At 37.5% G+C, this 18,900-nt stretch overlaps 1 protein-coding gene across 2 annotated transcripts in view; it reads right to left on the minus strand.

Moving 5' to 3' along the window:
- Positions 1-18,900, minus strand: part of raptor (regulatory associated protein of MTOR complex 1) — a 312,753-nt gene that overhangs the window by 120,233 nt on the left and 173,620 nt on the right. For both annotated transcript variants that reach the window (XM_067150353.2, XM_067150352.2), the window contains exon 14: positions 6,402-6,519. In XM_067150353.2, coding sequence (XP_067006454.1) covers positions 6,402-6,519 — 118 coding nt within the window. The remainder of the gene's footprint in view (positions 1-6,401; positions 6,520-18,900) is intronic.

The following is an 18,900-nucleotide window of genomic DNA, read 5'->3' on the forward strand; positions in this document are numbered from 1 at the left end:
AGTGTTTTATATACTGTTTTTAGTGCTTTTAATGTGTTTAATGTGTATGTACAATTAGTTTTAAGCTTAGGTTAAGTTTTTACAATCACGTTTAAACCTCAAAAACACTTTTACTTTCACGAACTTACAAATGAAATGACAACATACATTCAACTCATACCCCCATTAGAGATCCGGATGTGCTAAAGGATGACATCTTTTTAGACAAGTAATACAAACCAATGCCTAATAGATGTAAAACCATGATATGTCAGCTGATGACCAAATAGGATCGAAACCGGTACTGATGTAAGTCTATATTTACAATAAACAGTATTGATAAGGTGGAATTTCTTTCTTATCCATATATGTGTAAACAGTCAATACGGACATGAAACTCATAAATAACGATGTCCGCTGCTCTCTTGTCATGTGACCAACAGCCGTCCCGAGCGGAGCAAGTAACACCAGCTCCCTAGAGCAACTACGTGATGACGTCTGTCCTACATAATTAGGCATCTTTAATGGTAAATTAAACTGCATTACTAACTAGACAACAAGTGTACATGAGCACATGTAAACCACTTACCAGTGAATTCAAACTCCGGTTCCTTCCTTCCTTCCTCTTTCTTCGTGAATGGCAAAAACCACACCTAAACATGCAGGTATTCACCATTCTATCACACAGTAGTTTACATGTTATAATTCTCATGTTTTGGTCCGTATTGAAATGTACAATGAAGTCAAATAAATATTAAAATTTATTTATTCCACCTATTCAATACATAAATAGAGATTTTAATTAAGAAATTAAATCTTGAATAAAATTATAGGGACATGTTTCACCCTTTAATTAAGGGCATCTTCAGCCTTAATCTCAATCTGAAAGGTAATTAATCAGGTACCTGATTGTATTAAAATTACATATGAAAGTGAGGATGATGTTGGAAAAGTGCTTCAAATGGTGAGCAAATGGTTAACAATAGTTATGATATTCTTAAAATGAAGCCTTAATAAAGTCTTAAAAAACAAATTCAGTAGTTGTAAATTTACACACTTTCTTGAATGTCCTTGTTTAAAAATTGGTAACAAATTGTATACTGGTAATTTTATAAGAACGTAAATTGTTACGTTAAACCTTGTAAAGTGACGCCCTGTGGAGGTTGAGGGCGTTAGAAAAATGATAAAAGTAAAAAAAAAATGTAGTTGATAATTCCAAATGGAATATTAAAATACATTAAAGCTAGTAAAGAGACGTTACCGTTGTTCACTTCAAGTGAAGTTTATAATAAAATTGTTTCGTTGGAACAAGTAAAGCGGGGCCTTGTGATGGTTGAGGGTGTTAGATAAAATTAACGGGTTTTGAACAGTTCAAGCGTCAGGATAATGATGAAGAATGTACTTAATTCCGAATGGAGTTTAAACACAATTTTTAAAAAATTAGTAAAGAGACGTTTCTGTTGCTTAGAACAAGTTGGGTTTATAATAATATAAAAATGGTTAGACTGTTGTAACTCTCGTGCGAAGAGATAAAACTGTAGTCTTCTAAAAGCACGAGTGAAGAAGAGTGCTTGATGGTAAGCAGCTGTGTTAAATATTAGCTGGAAGGAGCGATTGTAGTCTCTTGTATATAGTCAAAGGGAAATTAAATCTGAAGTCTGTAACAATACGAGAATTACGTGTTAAAGAATGAATTTGAATGAAAGGAGAGTTCAAAGAGAAATCGAAGTGTGTAAAAACGCTTACCTCTTTATTAATGTTGAAATTGGTTAACGTAAAGATGAGTTGGAGAGAAAACATTGTGTGTAATTTCATTTATTTTTAATTGTAATAGTGTTAAATAGTTGCTATGGTAGCATTGAAATGACTGATAATTAAGTTACTGATGTTACAGATGATGTGAGATTAACAGAGGAGAAGGTTGAAGCGGTGTGTCAAGTTTATAAGTTATTGGTCGTGGCGGGCTGCGAGAAAAGAGTTCGTAAATAATATTTTTTAAAAAATGTTTAAAATTCTTTGCTTCGCCAGACTATTAATACTACAATTTGATTTCTTATACCCTCAACCCTTGACACAACACCTTTTAGTGATATTAACCGAGTTCTTATAGAACTTTATAATTATAGATGTTTACTGTCACACTTTCCCTCGCTCCCGCACCGTAGTTCGAGAAGAAGACTAATTTATCTCCTCACAAAGGATTAACTATAGGCTGGCTCTAACTTTTATTTGAAATCCACTTGATACTGATAATACTGTTTCTCTTTATATTGTTCTAAGAATTGAACTCTTTTCTCGCTACCATTGGAAAATCTATACATTTATTTACTGTAGAACAAAAAAGCAATCAGGACAATAACCTAAATGAAACTATTGACATTAGAAACCCTATATTTGAAGGGACACTATCAAGTCTTGAAATTTTAGGCAAAAGACGCAATACAAATAGTAAATGGATAAATAAGACCGAACCTCCGCCATTTTGTACATCCCCTCTCCCTAGCCCTTCTAAAGTTGATGCCGTGACAGTAACCGACACGCCCCCTCCCCTCTCCGCAACCTTACCTCCCTGCAAGGAGGAGCATACAACGGAACGCACACACCATTACTATAAAAGACGCAAAGCAGCAACAAACGTCCCTCCAGGGTCACAGTAGAATTGAAGTGTAACAATAGCAAGGTAAAGAACTTTTTTATACATTTAGTTATTACGTAAAGACACATGTTTTTTAAACATTTAGTTATTACGTAAAGACACATGTTTTTTAAACAAATTCCCATTCCTTATTTTATTTCATTTCAGAAATTGAAACGAAGCTCCCTTCACAAAAATTGATCAGCAATCAGCTTCAAAGTTCCACATTAGACTCAATCAAAGGCACCATAAGCAAACTCATAATATATAACAACTTACCTGGAAGGAACAGAAGATAAAACATTCAATATTTTGAACAGTGTTACGAAATCAAACATTTTTTTAAAACTTTTAACCGCAAACAGACATTTTAATGTAACAAAAAGGAAATTCTTAACAACTATTCAAATGAATAGACATAGTTTTTAAGCTGACCAACTATGTAATCATCCGTTCTCTTATCATTAACACACTAACCCCTACATTGTTTTTAATATCATTTAATTTACTTGATATTTTTAGTAGTTTAAGTGAATCAATGTACCTGAAAATTAACGTGTTTAAAATCTTAGCAATTCACCTAAGCTACAATAACAGCTGAGGATGTTCCTAAATAAGGAACGAAACATGTACTGTTGACAAATTTTTAAAAAAATTGCCAAAGGGCAAAAAAAAAAAAGTATCAAAACTGTGGAAGAATTTTAAATATTGTAAAACTTAGTGATCTGCCTGGTATGAAAATGATAAACCACGGAAAACCATCTTCAGGACTGCCGACAGTGGGGTTCAAATCCACTATCTCCCGAATACTGGATTCTGGCCGCACTTAAGTGACTGCAGCTATCAAGCTTAGTTAGGTTTAAATTGAACACAATCGATCATCCATATCGATTTCTCACTACATCCACTACCCACACTAGCGAGCTATTCTGCACTGCCGATTATTAATCCCAGTCAACTGGTGAAAAGAAATATTCAAGTTCGAAAGGGGAGAGAACATGCCTTCGTAATTCTTCTTCATAAGTTCTTAAATAACATGACAGATAGCTTTCGTTAGCTCGGTCAAAATAAAGGCTGAAATAAACAACTGATTTCAGTAATAACTATCTAATTGGCCTTAAGTCCACTAACTACTTTTATTGGTTTTCGGATACGCCGAGGTGCCGAAAGTTAGTCCAGCAGGAGTTCTTTCATGTACCAGTAAATCTAGACAGGAGGCTGACGTATTTCAGATCCTTCAAATACCACCGGACTGAGCCAGGATCGAACCTACCAAGTTGGGGTCAGAAGGCCAGTACCTCAATCGTCTGAGCCACTCAGCCCAGCAGTTGATTTTAGAACTAGGTACAGTAAATAAATAAACATGTGATACATCTCAAGATACAACAGTACTATACGCGAACTTTTTCTTGAGCCTGATTTTTACGGGGTGAGGGGTAAGGAGGGAGCGCTGACGGTTCCGGTTATACTGCCAATTGGATGGAAATGAAATCTGAATTGAATCGATAATATGATCGATCAATATGAATTTTCTAAACATTTATTATCTTACGCCAACAACTCTGTCACACATACATTATTTAACATTATATAACATTTCTCGATGCGAATCTTGTTCCTAGCATGAATTATATAGTTTGGCTTTGCTGTGTAAACAACATCAGTACTAGTTCGTAAAGTGTACGCCAGATGACGCACAGCGATGCATAGTTTGTGTTTCAAAGGTTGCCAATATGGATGTCGAAGATAACCGAGGTCTACCGATTCAGCACTAGGGAGCTCAGGGCTCAAGAAAAGGTTCGCGTATAGTATGCATCACTGATTTCAGAGGTTAGTTTATTACCACGTCTGGTTAAATTTAAGAAAGGCTGTTCCCTCATAAATAATAATAATAATAATAATAATAATAATAATAATAATAATAATAATAATAATAATAATAATAATAATAATAATAATAAACACTTCTCTGGGATCCCCAACAACAACAATAGTAAAAATGTGTTTTTATTATTATTATTATTATTATTATTATTATTATTATTATTATTATTATTATTATTATTATTATTATTATTATTATTATTATTGTTGTTTAGCTGGGACGTACAATATGTTTCCATGATACAAGCATGGTGAAGTATTTGTCTTTTTGTGCATCTCTTCTGAAATTTAGGGAAAATCGGGTAAAACGACAATCAGCTATAGCGAGTAAATGTTTTGCGGTTGTTTATTCTCGCTATAACGGACTTCTACTGTACAGTAGAGACTCAGTAAATGGAAGGTTAAGTTCCAGGAATTCAATCTCAAGATAAGTGAACCCAAACCAGTAGTGATGGCAAACAGAGAGGGACAACATCATGCAAGGAAACCATCCACTAGAAAGTGAGGAAAACTTTACATACCTCGGCAGTGTAATATCTCGAGATACACTAGCCAAAAAGGAGGTGGCAAAAAGAGTGAAGAAAAGCTCCAACTTTTACCAGCAAGTACAAACACTTCTCTGGGATCCCCAAGTACCAACAAAATCAAAGCTGGTGATGGTTCAATTAGTACTTCATACCACTGTTAACCTATGGTACTGAAACCAGCACCTTCACTAAGAAGGACTCATCAAATTTGCAGGCATCTGAGATGAAGTTCCTTAGGTCCACAATTCAAACAACAAAACTGTACAAGTTAGGGAATGACGTGGTTAAAAAAGAAAGCTGGGATTGAGACACCATTGTTAGATTGGGTCAGCATGTCCAGATTGAGGTGGTTTGGGCATATAATGAAGATGGAGCCAACAAAGACAGCATATGTTAACTTGAAGAGACATGCCAGGAAAACAGATGGTGGGAAGACCAAGAACCCACTGGATGGACATCGTAAACATGGACATTGCAGATCGGGGAAGGACAATGGAGGACGTCATTAACAAAAGAATTTATCTCAATAAGACGAAATGGAAGAGGCTTGCCAACAGTACCCAGGAAACTGGAACTGTAAAATGATGATGATAATGATTTAAACTGTGAGGTTCTTCAGCTTGTCAAAACTAATTCAGTATAATGTTAAAATTAGGAAATACCTGAGAAAGAAAGTATTTATAATCTGTTAATGAATTAGTTTCAACAGACTGAAGAACCTCACAATTATAAATTAAGTCAAAACAGAAGAGAAATGCTTCCATTATAACAACAAAACAAAAGAATTCAGCGATTCGTTGCCCCTATTTGTTCCTTCTGCCTAGACTTAATTTTCCTACTGTGTTTCCATCACTACCTTGTAAGTCTACTGCACTGAAGTCCATTAGTATCACATTATCAGTAGCCCTCACAGACTTGACGAGATCATCTACTTACACCTGATATTAACGGAGAAATCTGACAGTTCCTGTTTGGCCCCCTTATTCCCGTGGCACAGTAAGCTAATAAAATAATACAGTATATAGCTAATGTACAACCCTGCTATCCTTGAACTTAAATACTGAGCTTCAAAATATTCTGTTAAGTCGTCTTTCTGTGATGTAACAGAGACCCAAAAACTGAACTATAATTTTGACTTTTGTATACCTAATCCAAAATAAAAGCGAAGAATAAGGCAAAAGTTTGAAGGGCACAGAAATATGATAATTGTATTTATATAGAACCTCCATAGTTCAATTCTACCTGTGAGGTGATGTAGCGGAGTATGAGCCTAACTGTATATCTGAGAGTACTTTCATAGTTACAATTTTTATTTAGACACTGATATTATCTGAAACTGGAGACTTCAAAAACTATACATTGCACCAACAACTCACCAGGAACCGTGACGACCTGAGGAGTGAGAGTACTCTTGGTGCCCTCCTCCTGTAGCGCAACGGATAAAAATGAGTTCTCAAAGAGGAGCACCATCCACTGTAGAGCCACCACCAGCTCCTAAACACAGGAAGACTAAATCATGCATACAGATAAAGAACATTTAACAGGATAAAGACAATGATAGATCATATATAAAAAGATAGGAACAATACAAGGAACATATTTAAGGATAACATATGAAAGATCAGTGTGGAAAGAAGGAGCAACAGAAACTAGGGACAAGGACAAACATGAAAACGCAAAGGACAAGAGCAATCCCCACATCTTCATACACCGCTTTCTTCAAATAAATGAGTTATCTCCTTATCATTATCAGTTTTAAATTCTTCTCAGATGTCCAACGAGCTCATTTGTTCCTCTCCATTACTTACAATGACCCATCGCGGGGATTCTTTTTTTCTGTATTCATTCTATTCTCTTACCACCTGTATTCATGTTGCCATTGATGCTTTCACAGCCCGTACTTATAGACATGATACTGTATAGGCTTTTGGGCTTATGCCGTGTCAAGAAAATAAGGTGAAATTCTTTATGTTTCGCAGGGAACTGTGCTCTGTGTCACCAGAAGAAAATCTCGACTGTCCACGAGAAAGGCTTCCTAAACAATGATTTCTTAAAATTTAGACGTTATAATAGAAGTGGAAATGGTACGTTCATTCGCCACCAGATGGCTCCCCGGACGTGGCACAGCGCTAGCGTTCGAAGCGGAAGCTGACCGAACCATCAGAATCAGTCTAACAAGAGGTTCACATAACATGTGTATGTAATATATGACATTGACAGGTGTATGACATTGACACAAGCCTGGAATGAAACATCTGGCAATGAGGAACGTATGAATTTTGGAAAACACCGAAACGAAATAACGATAGTGAAGGGACAGGAAAGGGAACTACCTACGTAAATCCTTAATGGCTGACAACCATTGATAGCCAGTGTCCCTGTTGAAATTGTTAGGATTTCTACATATTTCCACAGCTTCCTATATAATCCTGGACCTGTAGTGTCTAGTGTGGGTAAGAGCTTGAGCATCTTGGAACACGGCATCATGACCCGACGATAGAGCGTGCTCAGCTATTGCCGATTTGTCTGGCTGGTTGAGAGGAATATTACGTTCATGTTCCTTAATACGGGTACCAATGGATCGGCCTGTTTGGCGGATGTATACCTTACCGCAAGTACAGGGAATTTCGTATACCCCAAGATGTAAAAGTGGGGACAATTTGTCCTTGGTTTTACTCAGACTGTGAGCAATTTTAGTGGCAGTATCAAACACTGTTTTTATATTGTGTCTGTGAAGGACCTTGGCAATTCGATCTGTGGTGTTGTGAATGTAAGGCAAGAAGGCAGTTCCCTTCACTTCTTCCTTCTGTGAGCTTTGCTTGGTCATTTCTCTGGGATGCAGGGCTCTATGAATCTGCAAATTAATTAGCGCTATAGTAAGTTTCTTCATGTCCGAGGCTGTTTCACTGTTCAAGTATTAAGTTCTACGGCTTCTGGAGAGAGTAATCACCATCAACAGCACACTCGATTTTCATCAGCTTCACCATGTTGTACAAATTTGTTCATCCATGTACTGCTTTCTTGAAATCCAGTCAAATCCATTTCTAGACAGCCAATATCTAACCACTCATAATTTACCTTAATATCACTCATTTGTGCAATATGAGGTTTTGAAATAAAGTGCGATAATATCTCCAAATATCGAAATTGGGATAATCTCTTGTCAACTATTTGTCTTACAAAATTCAAAACAATAAAAAGTTATTCATTAACAATAATTACGCGATGCTGGCAATCACACACAGGGCAAAATTCACTAATTAACTGATGTAGGCAGGGTGCAAAATCACGGCAGGGCAAGGCAGGGATTCCTTCCCTTCCACCCACGATTTTATCTCAAAGGTACCCCCCACTAAAATTGGTGGGGGAGGGGGGGAAGGGGGGATTCTTTCATTTTAAAATAATGAGGAAAATGTAAAACACATGTAATTTACTACTGAAATTGATGATTTTTACTGAGGATATTTTCATAAAAACATCTGTAATAATTCAAATGACTGCCAGACCTTGAGCAATAAAACAACGCAGCGGTGTCAACTCAGCACCTGCAGCCTACTGTTCATGTTTCCCTCTGGCAAGTCCATCTGAAACCCAGGCAAAAATGTAAATTACTCGACGCCCTCCTCCCTTGTCATCGCTCTAAGTAGCTCGAGCTTACACCACTCCTCTACTCTTGAAGAGGGTGTTTTTCCAATAGGTAGCCAATAGGACAATATACACTTAAAAAGTGAACAAACTGACAAATTTGTTCAGTCAGCACATAGCACTGGTAGAGGAAAGTTCCAATAATAAAGCAATAAATCAGGACAAATCGTGCCTTGTCTGGCCTTTCTTAAGAAAGGGATAGTCTCTCAAACTTCTCAGCTGATTGGAATAACTTTCCGATGTTTATCATTCTTGTCAAAAAGGGGGTAATTTACTTGCAGGGGAATTTTATACCCCCTCCTCTGCTGGATACTGCCTGAAATAAACACTAGTAGTTAAGCCCTATGCTCCTTCTCCTCCCCCCACCATTTCTTTCTGATTTCGCACCTGGATGTGAGTGAATGGCTCGTCGGCCGCATCTGACATTTATCTCCTTGACTTCCGGACCTATCAGTGTTGCAATGTTGCCATATAGCATATCTGAATGGAACTAGAATTAAGATTTTCGGTATTTATTTCTTAAACCTGAAACACTATGACTATATGTATAGTCTATAGTACGTTAATATGTGCATCTGGCATGCCACTGTTTCAAGTGAGATTTTTATTACGAAAACTGAAGAAATGTGTTAGCAAGCCTCAAATACCATATTTACGCGAATAATCCCCACAGCCTAATTTTAGGAAGGATAATTTTGAAAGAAATGAAATGAACTAAAATTCCTTCCATCAAAAGAGTAATGTAAGCATAAACAAACTCCCTCTTGTCTTATTCTTCAAGCAATCGTTCCTTTATGATCTTTTTCTCATTTTTTATAACCATCTTCACAATTTTCCTTGTTGATATGGACCGATGGCTACTCCGCGAGGTCCATGTGGTCTTCAGACAAGTATGAACGTAAATTTACGGGTATAGCTGCTTTGCCTAAATGATAAAAATAAATCATCACTGCTATGAAATATATTTGCCATGAAAATTACCAAGTAGGTCTACTTACGTTGACAGGTATTTCATTAATATGAACTTGCAATACACTCGATTCCCTGTTCATCAGAAGATTCGTAGTCCCTTTCATCACTAGAATCCTCTCCTAAATTACTTACAAATTCGTCATACTCTACGTCTAAATCACTTCTCATACGTGGTCTCTTTTTACTCGGATAGTAAAACGACCGCTTGTGGATAATTCTTTTCATGCAAGGTAAACACTTGAAACAGACACACCGGCGAATTCGGATGTTAGTTTTGCGATACAGTAAAACCTCATTAATTCAAAGTCTTGGGGCGCAGAAATTGGACTTTGAATTACATGATTTTGAATTAACCGCCAACTCGTAATTCAGAAATGCCACCACTCGCCATGTCGCAAAATATGCTAATACCCATTACTGCATGCAATTAACACTGATTCACAGTTTAAAACTTTCAAATGCCATGAAGAAACTATTTCCAAAATGTATCCAACAAGGTGCAATTACATTATTCAAATAATGCACTTGAATAATTCACTGGCAAACATAACCTCGTGCAACAAAAGAAAAAGAATTATTCAAAGCGAGGAGAAATCTATGCTGGTTCCCCTGTGCAAGTGCTTTATTCATTGGATTACTGTACTACAGTATATGTATTTTAGATGCCTTGTACTTGTGTGGAAAGTATCCAATTTGCTTAAAACATCGTAGTTTATCAAACTTCCTATGATGAAGGGGAGAAGTAGAAAGTCTCTCGATTCTGTCTCCATTGCACCGCACGACAGTGACTCTCCTTGTATGATTTCCCGCCTTGGCACTTCTCGTAATTCAGAAATGTCAACACTTGCCGTTTAACAAAGTATTCTAAGACCCATTAATGCATGCAATCACCTTGATTCACAGTTTAAACCTTTCAAATGCCATGGAAAAAAAACTACAGTATTTCCTAAATGTCAACAAGGTGCATTTACGTTATTCAAATAAAGCACTTGGATAAATCACTGGCAAGCATGACCTCTCACAACGAGGGAAAAAACAAAATTCAAAGACAAGGACAAATTATGCAGCTCTTCTGTGCAAGTGCTTTATTTTTGGTTTTATTTTATTTATTTTATTTACATTTTATGGCCTTCACTGGACCATTCTAGCCAACTTTATAACAAAGAATTTTTCAGTTTCCTGTCAGCCCAGTACTTCTTCATTCTCTCTGATCTTATCTTTCTTTCTTCATCGGAAATCACCCTTCCTATTGTCTGTTTGTTGATTCTGGTTTGCTTGTCCGCGAGTTTCCTGATTTTGTCGGTTTTGTTTCTTAGGTCTTCCACTGTAATTTGTAGTTCATCCATATCTTCTCCTTGATTTCTGTAATCCACTTACTTAATGTTGCACTTACAATTTTTCTATTATTTTCCTGATGATCCTGTTCGCTGGTGCCCTGATTAGATGTCCAAAAAATGAAATACATTTCTTCCTGATTGTACTCATTACTGGTTCTATTTCCTTGTGGACTGTTTCATTAGAAGCTACTCTCCAGTGTCCATCTTTTTGGTATGATTTGTTGATGCACATTCTAATGATTCTTCTCTCTATCTTGAGTATTTTGTCTATTTGTGCAGTGTTAGTTATTTTGAATATGGTTTCGCTTGCATATGTTATTTCTGGTTGAGTGACTGTTTTGTAGTGTTTTAATTTTGCTGCTATTGACAGGCCCTTTTTGTTGTAGGTATTCTTAGTGACATATTGTGCTCTGGTCAATTTATTTATTCTGTTATGCCATGCTGGCTTTTCATTGAGGTTATATGTTATGATTTCTCCCAGATGTTTAAATTTATCTACAATTTTTATTTCTTGGTTTCCTATGGCAATTTTGTTTATGAGTGGTGAGTCAGTAAACATGATTACTGTATTTTCAAAGATATTCCAAGACCAATTTTTTGTGCTATTTCCTGTAGTGATATAACTTCTTGTCTGGTTTCCTGAATATTGTTGGAGAAGAGAGCAATGTCATCGGCAAATCCTAGGCAATTTAAACTTATGCTGTCTTTGGGTTAATCTTGCACCATTCCCTCATTATATACTCCAAGGCACAGTCGAATAGCAGTGGCGACAAGCAATCTCCTTGTCTAAAGCCTGTTTTTCTAATGAATGGCTCTGAGAATTCCCCTCTGAAATTAACTTTTGATTTAGTGTTGGTTAAGGTGAGTTCTATCAATTTGATTAATTTTGGATGAAGCTCGAAATTTCTCAAAATTTTCAACATTGAAGGTCTATGGATACAGTCGTAAGTTTTTTAACGTCCACGAAGGTTATTGCAAGAGGTTAGTTTTGCTTCTTGTAATATGCTATGGCTAATTTTAAAGTGATGATTTGTTCTGCACAGCTTCTCCAAGGTCTGAAACCTCCTTGGTATTCACCTAATTCCTACTCTAGTTGCTCTCTGATCCTCCTGTATAGGATTCTGGAGAAAATCTTGTATGTGCAGTCTAAGAGAGAGATACCTCTGTAATTATTTGGATTGCTTTTATCTCCTTTTTTTGTGAAGTGGGTGGATTATGGCTGTGGTCCAATGTTCGGGGAAATTTTCTGTTATCCAGATTTTTGTTAGGGCCATGTGTAAGGATGTTCGAACTGTATCACTGGCATATTTCCATATTTCTGCGAAAACTTGGTCTTCTCCACATGCCTTATAATTTTTCAACTCTCTGAGTGCTGTTTCCACCTCTTGGATTGTTGGAGGGTTTATGAGTTCAGGTGGAGGGTTTTGATGGGCGTGTCTGTATTAATTGCTAAAAGTTCCTGGGGTTCTTCACAATTCAAAAGTTTAATGAATGCTTTTGCCATGATTTCGGCATTTTCCTTCTCATTATGTGTCGTTTTTCCATCCTCACTTTTCAGCATTAACGTGGGAGGGGCAAATTTTTGTACTTGTCTTCCAAACATTTTGTAAAATGTCTCTGGAATTTGTTTTGTGGTAATTTTCTTCTACTGAATTGATTAGATCTTTCTGTGATTGTCTCTTGGTTTGCCTGATAATTTGTGTGAACTCTTTCCTGATATTTTTGAGGTTGGTTGCACTTTCTTCTGTTTTGTGTGTTTGAAATTTTAACCATGCCTGATGCCTTTCTTCATGAATTTTGTCACATTCTGAGGTCTACCAGCATGTCTTTTACGTGTGTTCAATGGGGCTAAATTTTCAGCTTGTTGCCTGAGAACTGGAACCAGTTCTTCCAAGTTATCTGTCAGTTTTGTGTGACTTCTCTACATTTATCATTTCTAATTAATTGGTGTGGATCAAAGTTCCTCTTTCATTTATTGCATTTTGGTTTCTTTTTTAGTGGTGTTAACTTTTGATTTTGATTATTAATGATCTGAACCTATATCTACTCCTCTTAATATTTGAACATTGTAGATTTCTCTGTGGAATGTTTTGTCCATTAATACGTGATCCAGCTGCCATTCCCATTTTCAACAATCAGGATGTTTCCAAGTTTTAAGTTTGTTGGGCCTCCTTTTGAAGTATGTGAACTTTGAGATCAGTTTGTGTTCTCTGCAGAGTTCAACAAGTCCTTGACCATTCTTATTTGTATATTTATGTGGAGGCAATATCCCAATGATATCTTGGTATTTCTTTTCTCTTCCGAGTTTGGCAATGAAGTCCCCTAATAGGATCTTAACATTGTTAATATTTATTAGGTTTACAGTTTGGTAAAGGAGATCCCAAGACTTTTCCACTTCTTTCCTAGTCTTTGTTAGAAAATTCTTTTCATTAGTAGGGGCATGGGCATTTATGATGGTATAAATTTTGTTGGATGCTTTTAAACTCAAAGTTGCAATTCTAGGTGAGATGGCTTGAAAATCGATTATCGAATCTAGAATCTATTATTTTCACATTGACTATAAACCCAGTTCCAAATTGGGGACATTGTTTCATAACCCTTAGTCCAGGTTTCCCGTTGTAAATTCTGTAGCCTTGAGATTCGAATGGTTCTTCTGTAGTATTTCTCATGTCCTGGAGTCCTGCTACTAAAATTTTCTGTTTATCTAATTCGTCCGTCAAGTTGTTTAGTTTTCCTGCTTTAAGTAGAGAATTAATATTATGAGTTGCAATGTAGTTGATCTGATCTTGTTTGATCCTCTTCTTATGTGCTGGCACAGGAATGGGTGATTGCCAATGCTCCGACTTGTTGACGCCTTCTAGGTGGCTACCCATCGAATCCGATGTAGCCTTCTCCTGCTTTCTTGGACAGGACGGCAGAATTTTTTCCCCAAAAGACCTTTCCATTGTTGACTTTCGAAGGTAGTTAAGCTTGGGTGGAGCAAGCTCCGATTTAAAACTACGGTTGTTAACCGCAGAGGGACAACCCCAGATGTTCAGGGTTCTGGGTTGGCATTTTCTCCTAACCCAATGAGGTATGGTTTTCCTGCCAATGGTTTCCCACTGGGCGATGGGGTCGCCACGTCCCTACGCCACTTATTTTTGGTTTACTATACTGTTTGCCCTTTTAGATGCCTTGTACTTGCATGGAAAGTGCCCGACACCCTTAAAACATCGCGGCTTATCGAACTTCCCTATGACGAGGGGAGGAAGTGTTTCGCTTCCGTCTGCATTGAATCACAGCACAGTACAAGTCTGTCTGGGCTCGGCATTAAAAAACAACAATGCAGTTTCATCGGTTTTGATAATACTGTTCGGAGCATATGAATTGATTATAATTATGAGCCATGCTTTTTCGCCAACTGTCAGCATCGCCAGTGTTTGCGGATTCTTTCTCTCTGCACATTGCCTGCTACATGATACTGTGGCATTCCTTAAAACGCTTAATACAAAACAATAATGATTTCACTCGAACTTACCAACTACACTATACACACACCAAAGTGAGGGAAAGCTACCCCTACAAGTTCTAGTCAACGCGTTCTATCGTAACGCGGAGAAATTTGTAATTTAAATTACTGTGTAAAATACTATTTTTAAAATTTAAAGGCAATTTAGAATTAAATTTCTGAATTGTTTTCCGTTTGAATATGACATACAGGGACAGTTTTTTTTTTTTTTTTTTTTTTTTTTTGCTAGCGGCTTTACGTCGCACCGACACAGATAGGTCTTATGGCGACGATGGGATGGGAAAGGCCTAGGAGTTGGAAGGAAGCGGCCGTGGCCTTAATTAAGGTACAGCCCCAGCATTTGCCTGGTGTGAAAATGGGAAACCACGGAAAACAGGGACAGTTTTCTTCCATCTGCAGTTATACAAAGCATAACTGTACACCCAACATCGAAAACTAGGTGAGCCAGAAGCGTGCTGCCTACCTTGATGCAAATAAAACCCACACCCCAATTTTGTGCCTCAAATAAATAAAATATATGTGGGGATTATTTGCATAAATACGGTAATATCAGCTTACTCTGCTTTCTTTCATTCACATCTACAGCATGGAACAATAATGTGGGGAAATTCCATGGGGGCTCAGGATGATGTTATATGGCAAAAGATGGCAATCAGGTGCATACAGAAAATTTCAGAAGCAATCATGTAGGGCCATTTTCGAAGAACTGGGAATAATGACTTCCCTCAATATATACTTACCTAATCATAACGGACATCAAAGAAAACATGATTAACCCCTTAGCGCGGAGGATTTAAATGACCGGTCGTCTCTGCGCTGCGGGAGGAGTTCTGAGCATGGTGTTTAAACTTTCTCAGATTTGTGCAAGACTTTATTCAAAGCAACACAACTTCGGTACTATTTTACAGGTTTCAATAATACTGGAACTTAATTTTTACGTGGGACATAATCGGGTAAATTTTGAAAAGTTTTGAGGGTTCCTGATATGTATCAACTATCTCGTTATTGAAATGCACTAATTACTAACTGATTAAAATCAATCCAATGAAATCTATCCAAAAATTGGCGTAGACCGACCAGAGTTTTTAGAAAAATAGCTTCGTACCCTAGGCTTTTGTATTATACCCATTAGCATATCAAGAGCAATCACAACGTATTGTATATCCCACTTTTTGGCCCGAAGTGGTAATAAGCCCCCATATAGTATTCTTTGTTCAGCATATAAATTTGTTTCAAGAACTATTAGTTCCATTAACTCATCTGTAAAGAACATCTTGAAAACTTTCACACCACCACTTTTCCAACTGCTTCATTCTCAGGTCCTAGATTCCCTATAAATTGTTATATTCTATTTGACCCACCTTTCCCCATCAAAATGTATTAGCCGTGACACACACATTACCATTCTGCGCACTATCACTCGTATCTGATTCCGAACCGAGGACTTTGCGAACAGCGATGTCACCCACCTCACTCAAATCACCATCTGAATCTAATAAACTTTCGCCAGAACCACTTGACTGTTCTAAAACATCCTCTATTTCAATGCTCGATAACCCGTACGTGCTTGTAGAAGCCATCTTCACTCACGTCCGACGGAATGCAAGACAGCGTGATGAGGAAAACCGACAGGAAAAAAGACAAAATTTATGATTATGTTGACAGCCAGGTTCTTCCCAAGAGGAAAAGGTATAATGCAAGAAGTGTGCATAGTAGTCACCAGATAGCAGACGAAAACCGTGCTTGCCCCTGGTGGCAGAGAAACATTCCTTGAAATATCACTCGAAGTTCAGTGATAAAACACTATCAAAATACTGATCAAGGTATATCATTGTTCGAAAGCTTAAACCTTCCAGTTCAAGGAGAAATAGGTTAAAACACAAACAGCTTCGATCGCAACCGCTAGATCGCGATAGAGTACACCCGTGTACCGTGGGAGCAGTGCTCGTCACTCCACCGCGCGCGATGCTCACTCCATGATGAGCAGTGCTCGGCACTCCATGTTAACAGGTTAATTCGTTAATCTTTTCACTGCCAAGTTTTGATGACCAGGCGAACCCTCTGGGCCGGGTTTCTTTTCTTAAGGAAGAAGCACTTTTACAGATAAATTTTTACTTATACTATTAATGGAATGCATATTGTCCCCTTAATCCCGCAGCCCAATATGGGGTTGGGGATGAAGTTAGATTATATTTTACAGCATATATTTACGACTGGAGGCCCTTCTCAGTTGAGAAGATAATGAATATGAAATGAATGGTGGTGAATGAAACTGAGTAAAGAAGTGGAAGGAATCGGCTCTGGCTTATGAATAGGAACTGCCCCAGCATTTGCTTGGGAGTGAAAAAGGAAAACCACAAACAAATATTCTCAGGACAGCTGACGGTGGGGTTCGAAACCACTCGCGTGCCAAATGCAGAGCTTAGCTCCATAGCCATAGCATGTTTCTGCTCTGCTCAGTGATATTATTACTGAAATATAATAAAAAATTGTTGATCCAAGAACTGGTATTATCAAAATCATTTGGGGAAAAGAGAATTTATTTCAGGAGGGGATGACAATTCCGCATGAGATTACATAATTACTACTTTATCTCGAACTTTCTTGTAGTTCAATATCGCCCCCTGTATATTCTCCATCTTCAGTATCAAAAAATATCTATCCAGAATCATTATTTATGAGGAAACATTACATTTCTTCATCGAAAAGAGATGAATGTATACTGCAAGATGCCATGATGGCTACACGTTAGCGGGAAAGATGTTCCACTCTAAAAAAGCTAGAATAACATCAGATCGCGTGAAGTGGAGTGGTAAGTGTATCTACCGTACAGAACTTCTTTGAGCATTTTCACGGAATTTCAAATCATGACACTATATCCCGTTCATTTATGAGATTGGCGAAGTACACATTGCACCAAAACATATATATACAGGTTTGGCGGACGAGGCACGGCATTCAACAACGTATATATACGGGTTTAAAGATAAAAATTTCATAATGTTCCATATTGAACTGTATCACAATTGAATTGAAGTAAGAAATTAAGTGGTTCAACCTATTCAATACAAGTAAATAAGAAATGTAGTGTTACATTCTTTTTTGGTTAAAAGCGGTACCGGTTTCGACCACCAATCTGGGTCATCATCAGCCAATTAAAAATACAAAAACAATGCATAGGAAAACAAAGAATTAAAGGATAAGTCTTTCACAAGAAGCAATATAAGACAATAGGGGTTAGCACTGCACGATTTTAAATCATAAAATCCAGAAGAAGTCGAAGATCAGTCACTTATATGTGGCAAGACGCAAGTCCCTGAAGAGTAGCACAACACACGCAATGTCCGGCACTGTGCCTTGAAATGTTTACGAGAAAAGGTGAACAGTTCATTAAACAAGCTTGCAACACTGCCAGGTGCAAAGTCACAACACGATTTACTAAATTTGAAGTCCCAAAATTGTGTAGAAGTTGAAGATAAGACAGTTCCAGCCAGCCAATAGCAACACAGAAAATGGTGGCAAATTTGAGTTTACAGTGCCTCTGTTTTAATTCTTGTGAATAAAAACACTTCGGGGTCGGTTAGTGGATCGAGGAGAACTGTTGGCACCAGGAGGTTCGTAGTGAGGTTGCGCGTCAATAACCTGCACACAGGACTCCAGCCTACAAGATTCTAGCTCAAGACTAGCAACTCTGAATTGCTAGTACATTCTCGCGTAACAGGTTGCCGCTATTATATGGTGGAGTATTGAGATGTCTCTTTAAATTCCAAAAAATTGTGTATATTTTTCTTATGTATGATCGATCCATGCAGAAAAATAGTGGCTGAGGATAAATATTTCGATTGATGCGATAAAACAATAGTTTGAGGAACGATGCTGGGAAATTTAACATTGGTTTATATGGAAGATTTCTGGGATCGAATGAATTGAACGATGAATACGGGAAAACGACAGTTCCAGGAACGATGCATTGAGGTTTCACTGTATATATATAAAGATGTATAGGAAACAGGTGGAGAGCAGTGACATACTGAGTTATCACACATGGATAGAGTATAAATAAAGGAAAGATATGGGTCCCAAATTCTCAGCCGTAGCCTTCGTCGGTGGAGGATAAATTCCGAATGATGACAGTATAGCCTCAGTTATCGTGTGCAGGTATTTTGATGCCATATAGGCTGCCAGCTCAAAAATTTTGTTTATTCACCTGATGGCACCAGAGATCTTTAACATGCCAATATCATTAGACATGTACGGCTTCATGGCTAAATGTTTAGCAGGCCGGCCTTTGATCCAAGGGGTCCCAGGTTCGATTCCCACCAGGTTTGGAAGTTTTAGCCATCATTGGTTAATTCCTCTGGCTCAGCGGCTGGGTATCATCTTCATCATTAAAATTCATCTTAGAAAGGGCCC

Source organism: Anabrus simplex, chromosome 6 (genome assembly GCF_040414725.1).
Source record: "Anabrus simplex isolate iqAnaSimp1 chromosome 6, ASM4041472v1, whole genome shotgun sequence".
Classification (NCBI taxonomy): Eukaryota; Metazoa; Arthropoda; class Insecta; order Orthoptera; family Tettigoniidae; genus Anabrus; species Anabrus simplex.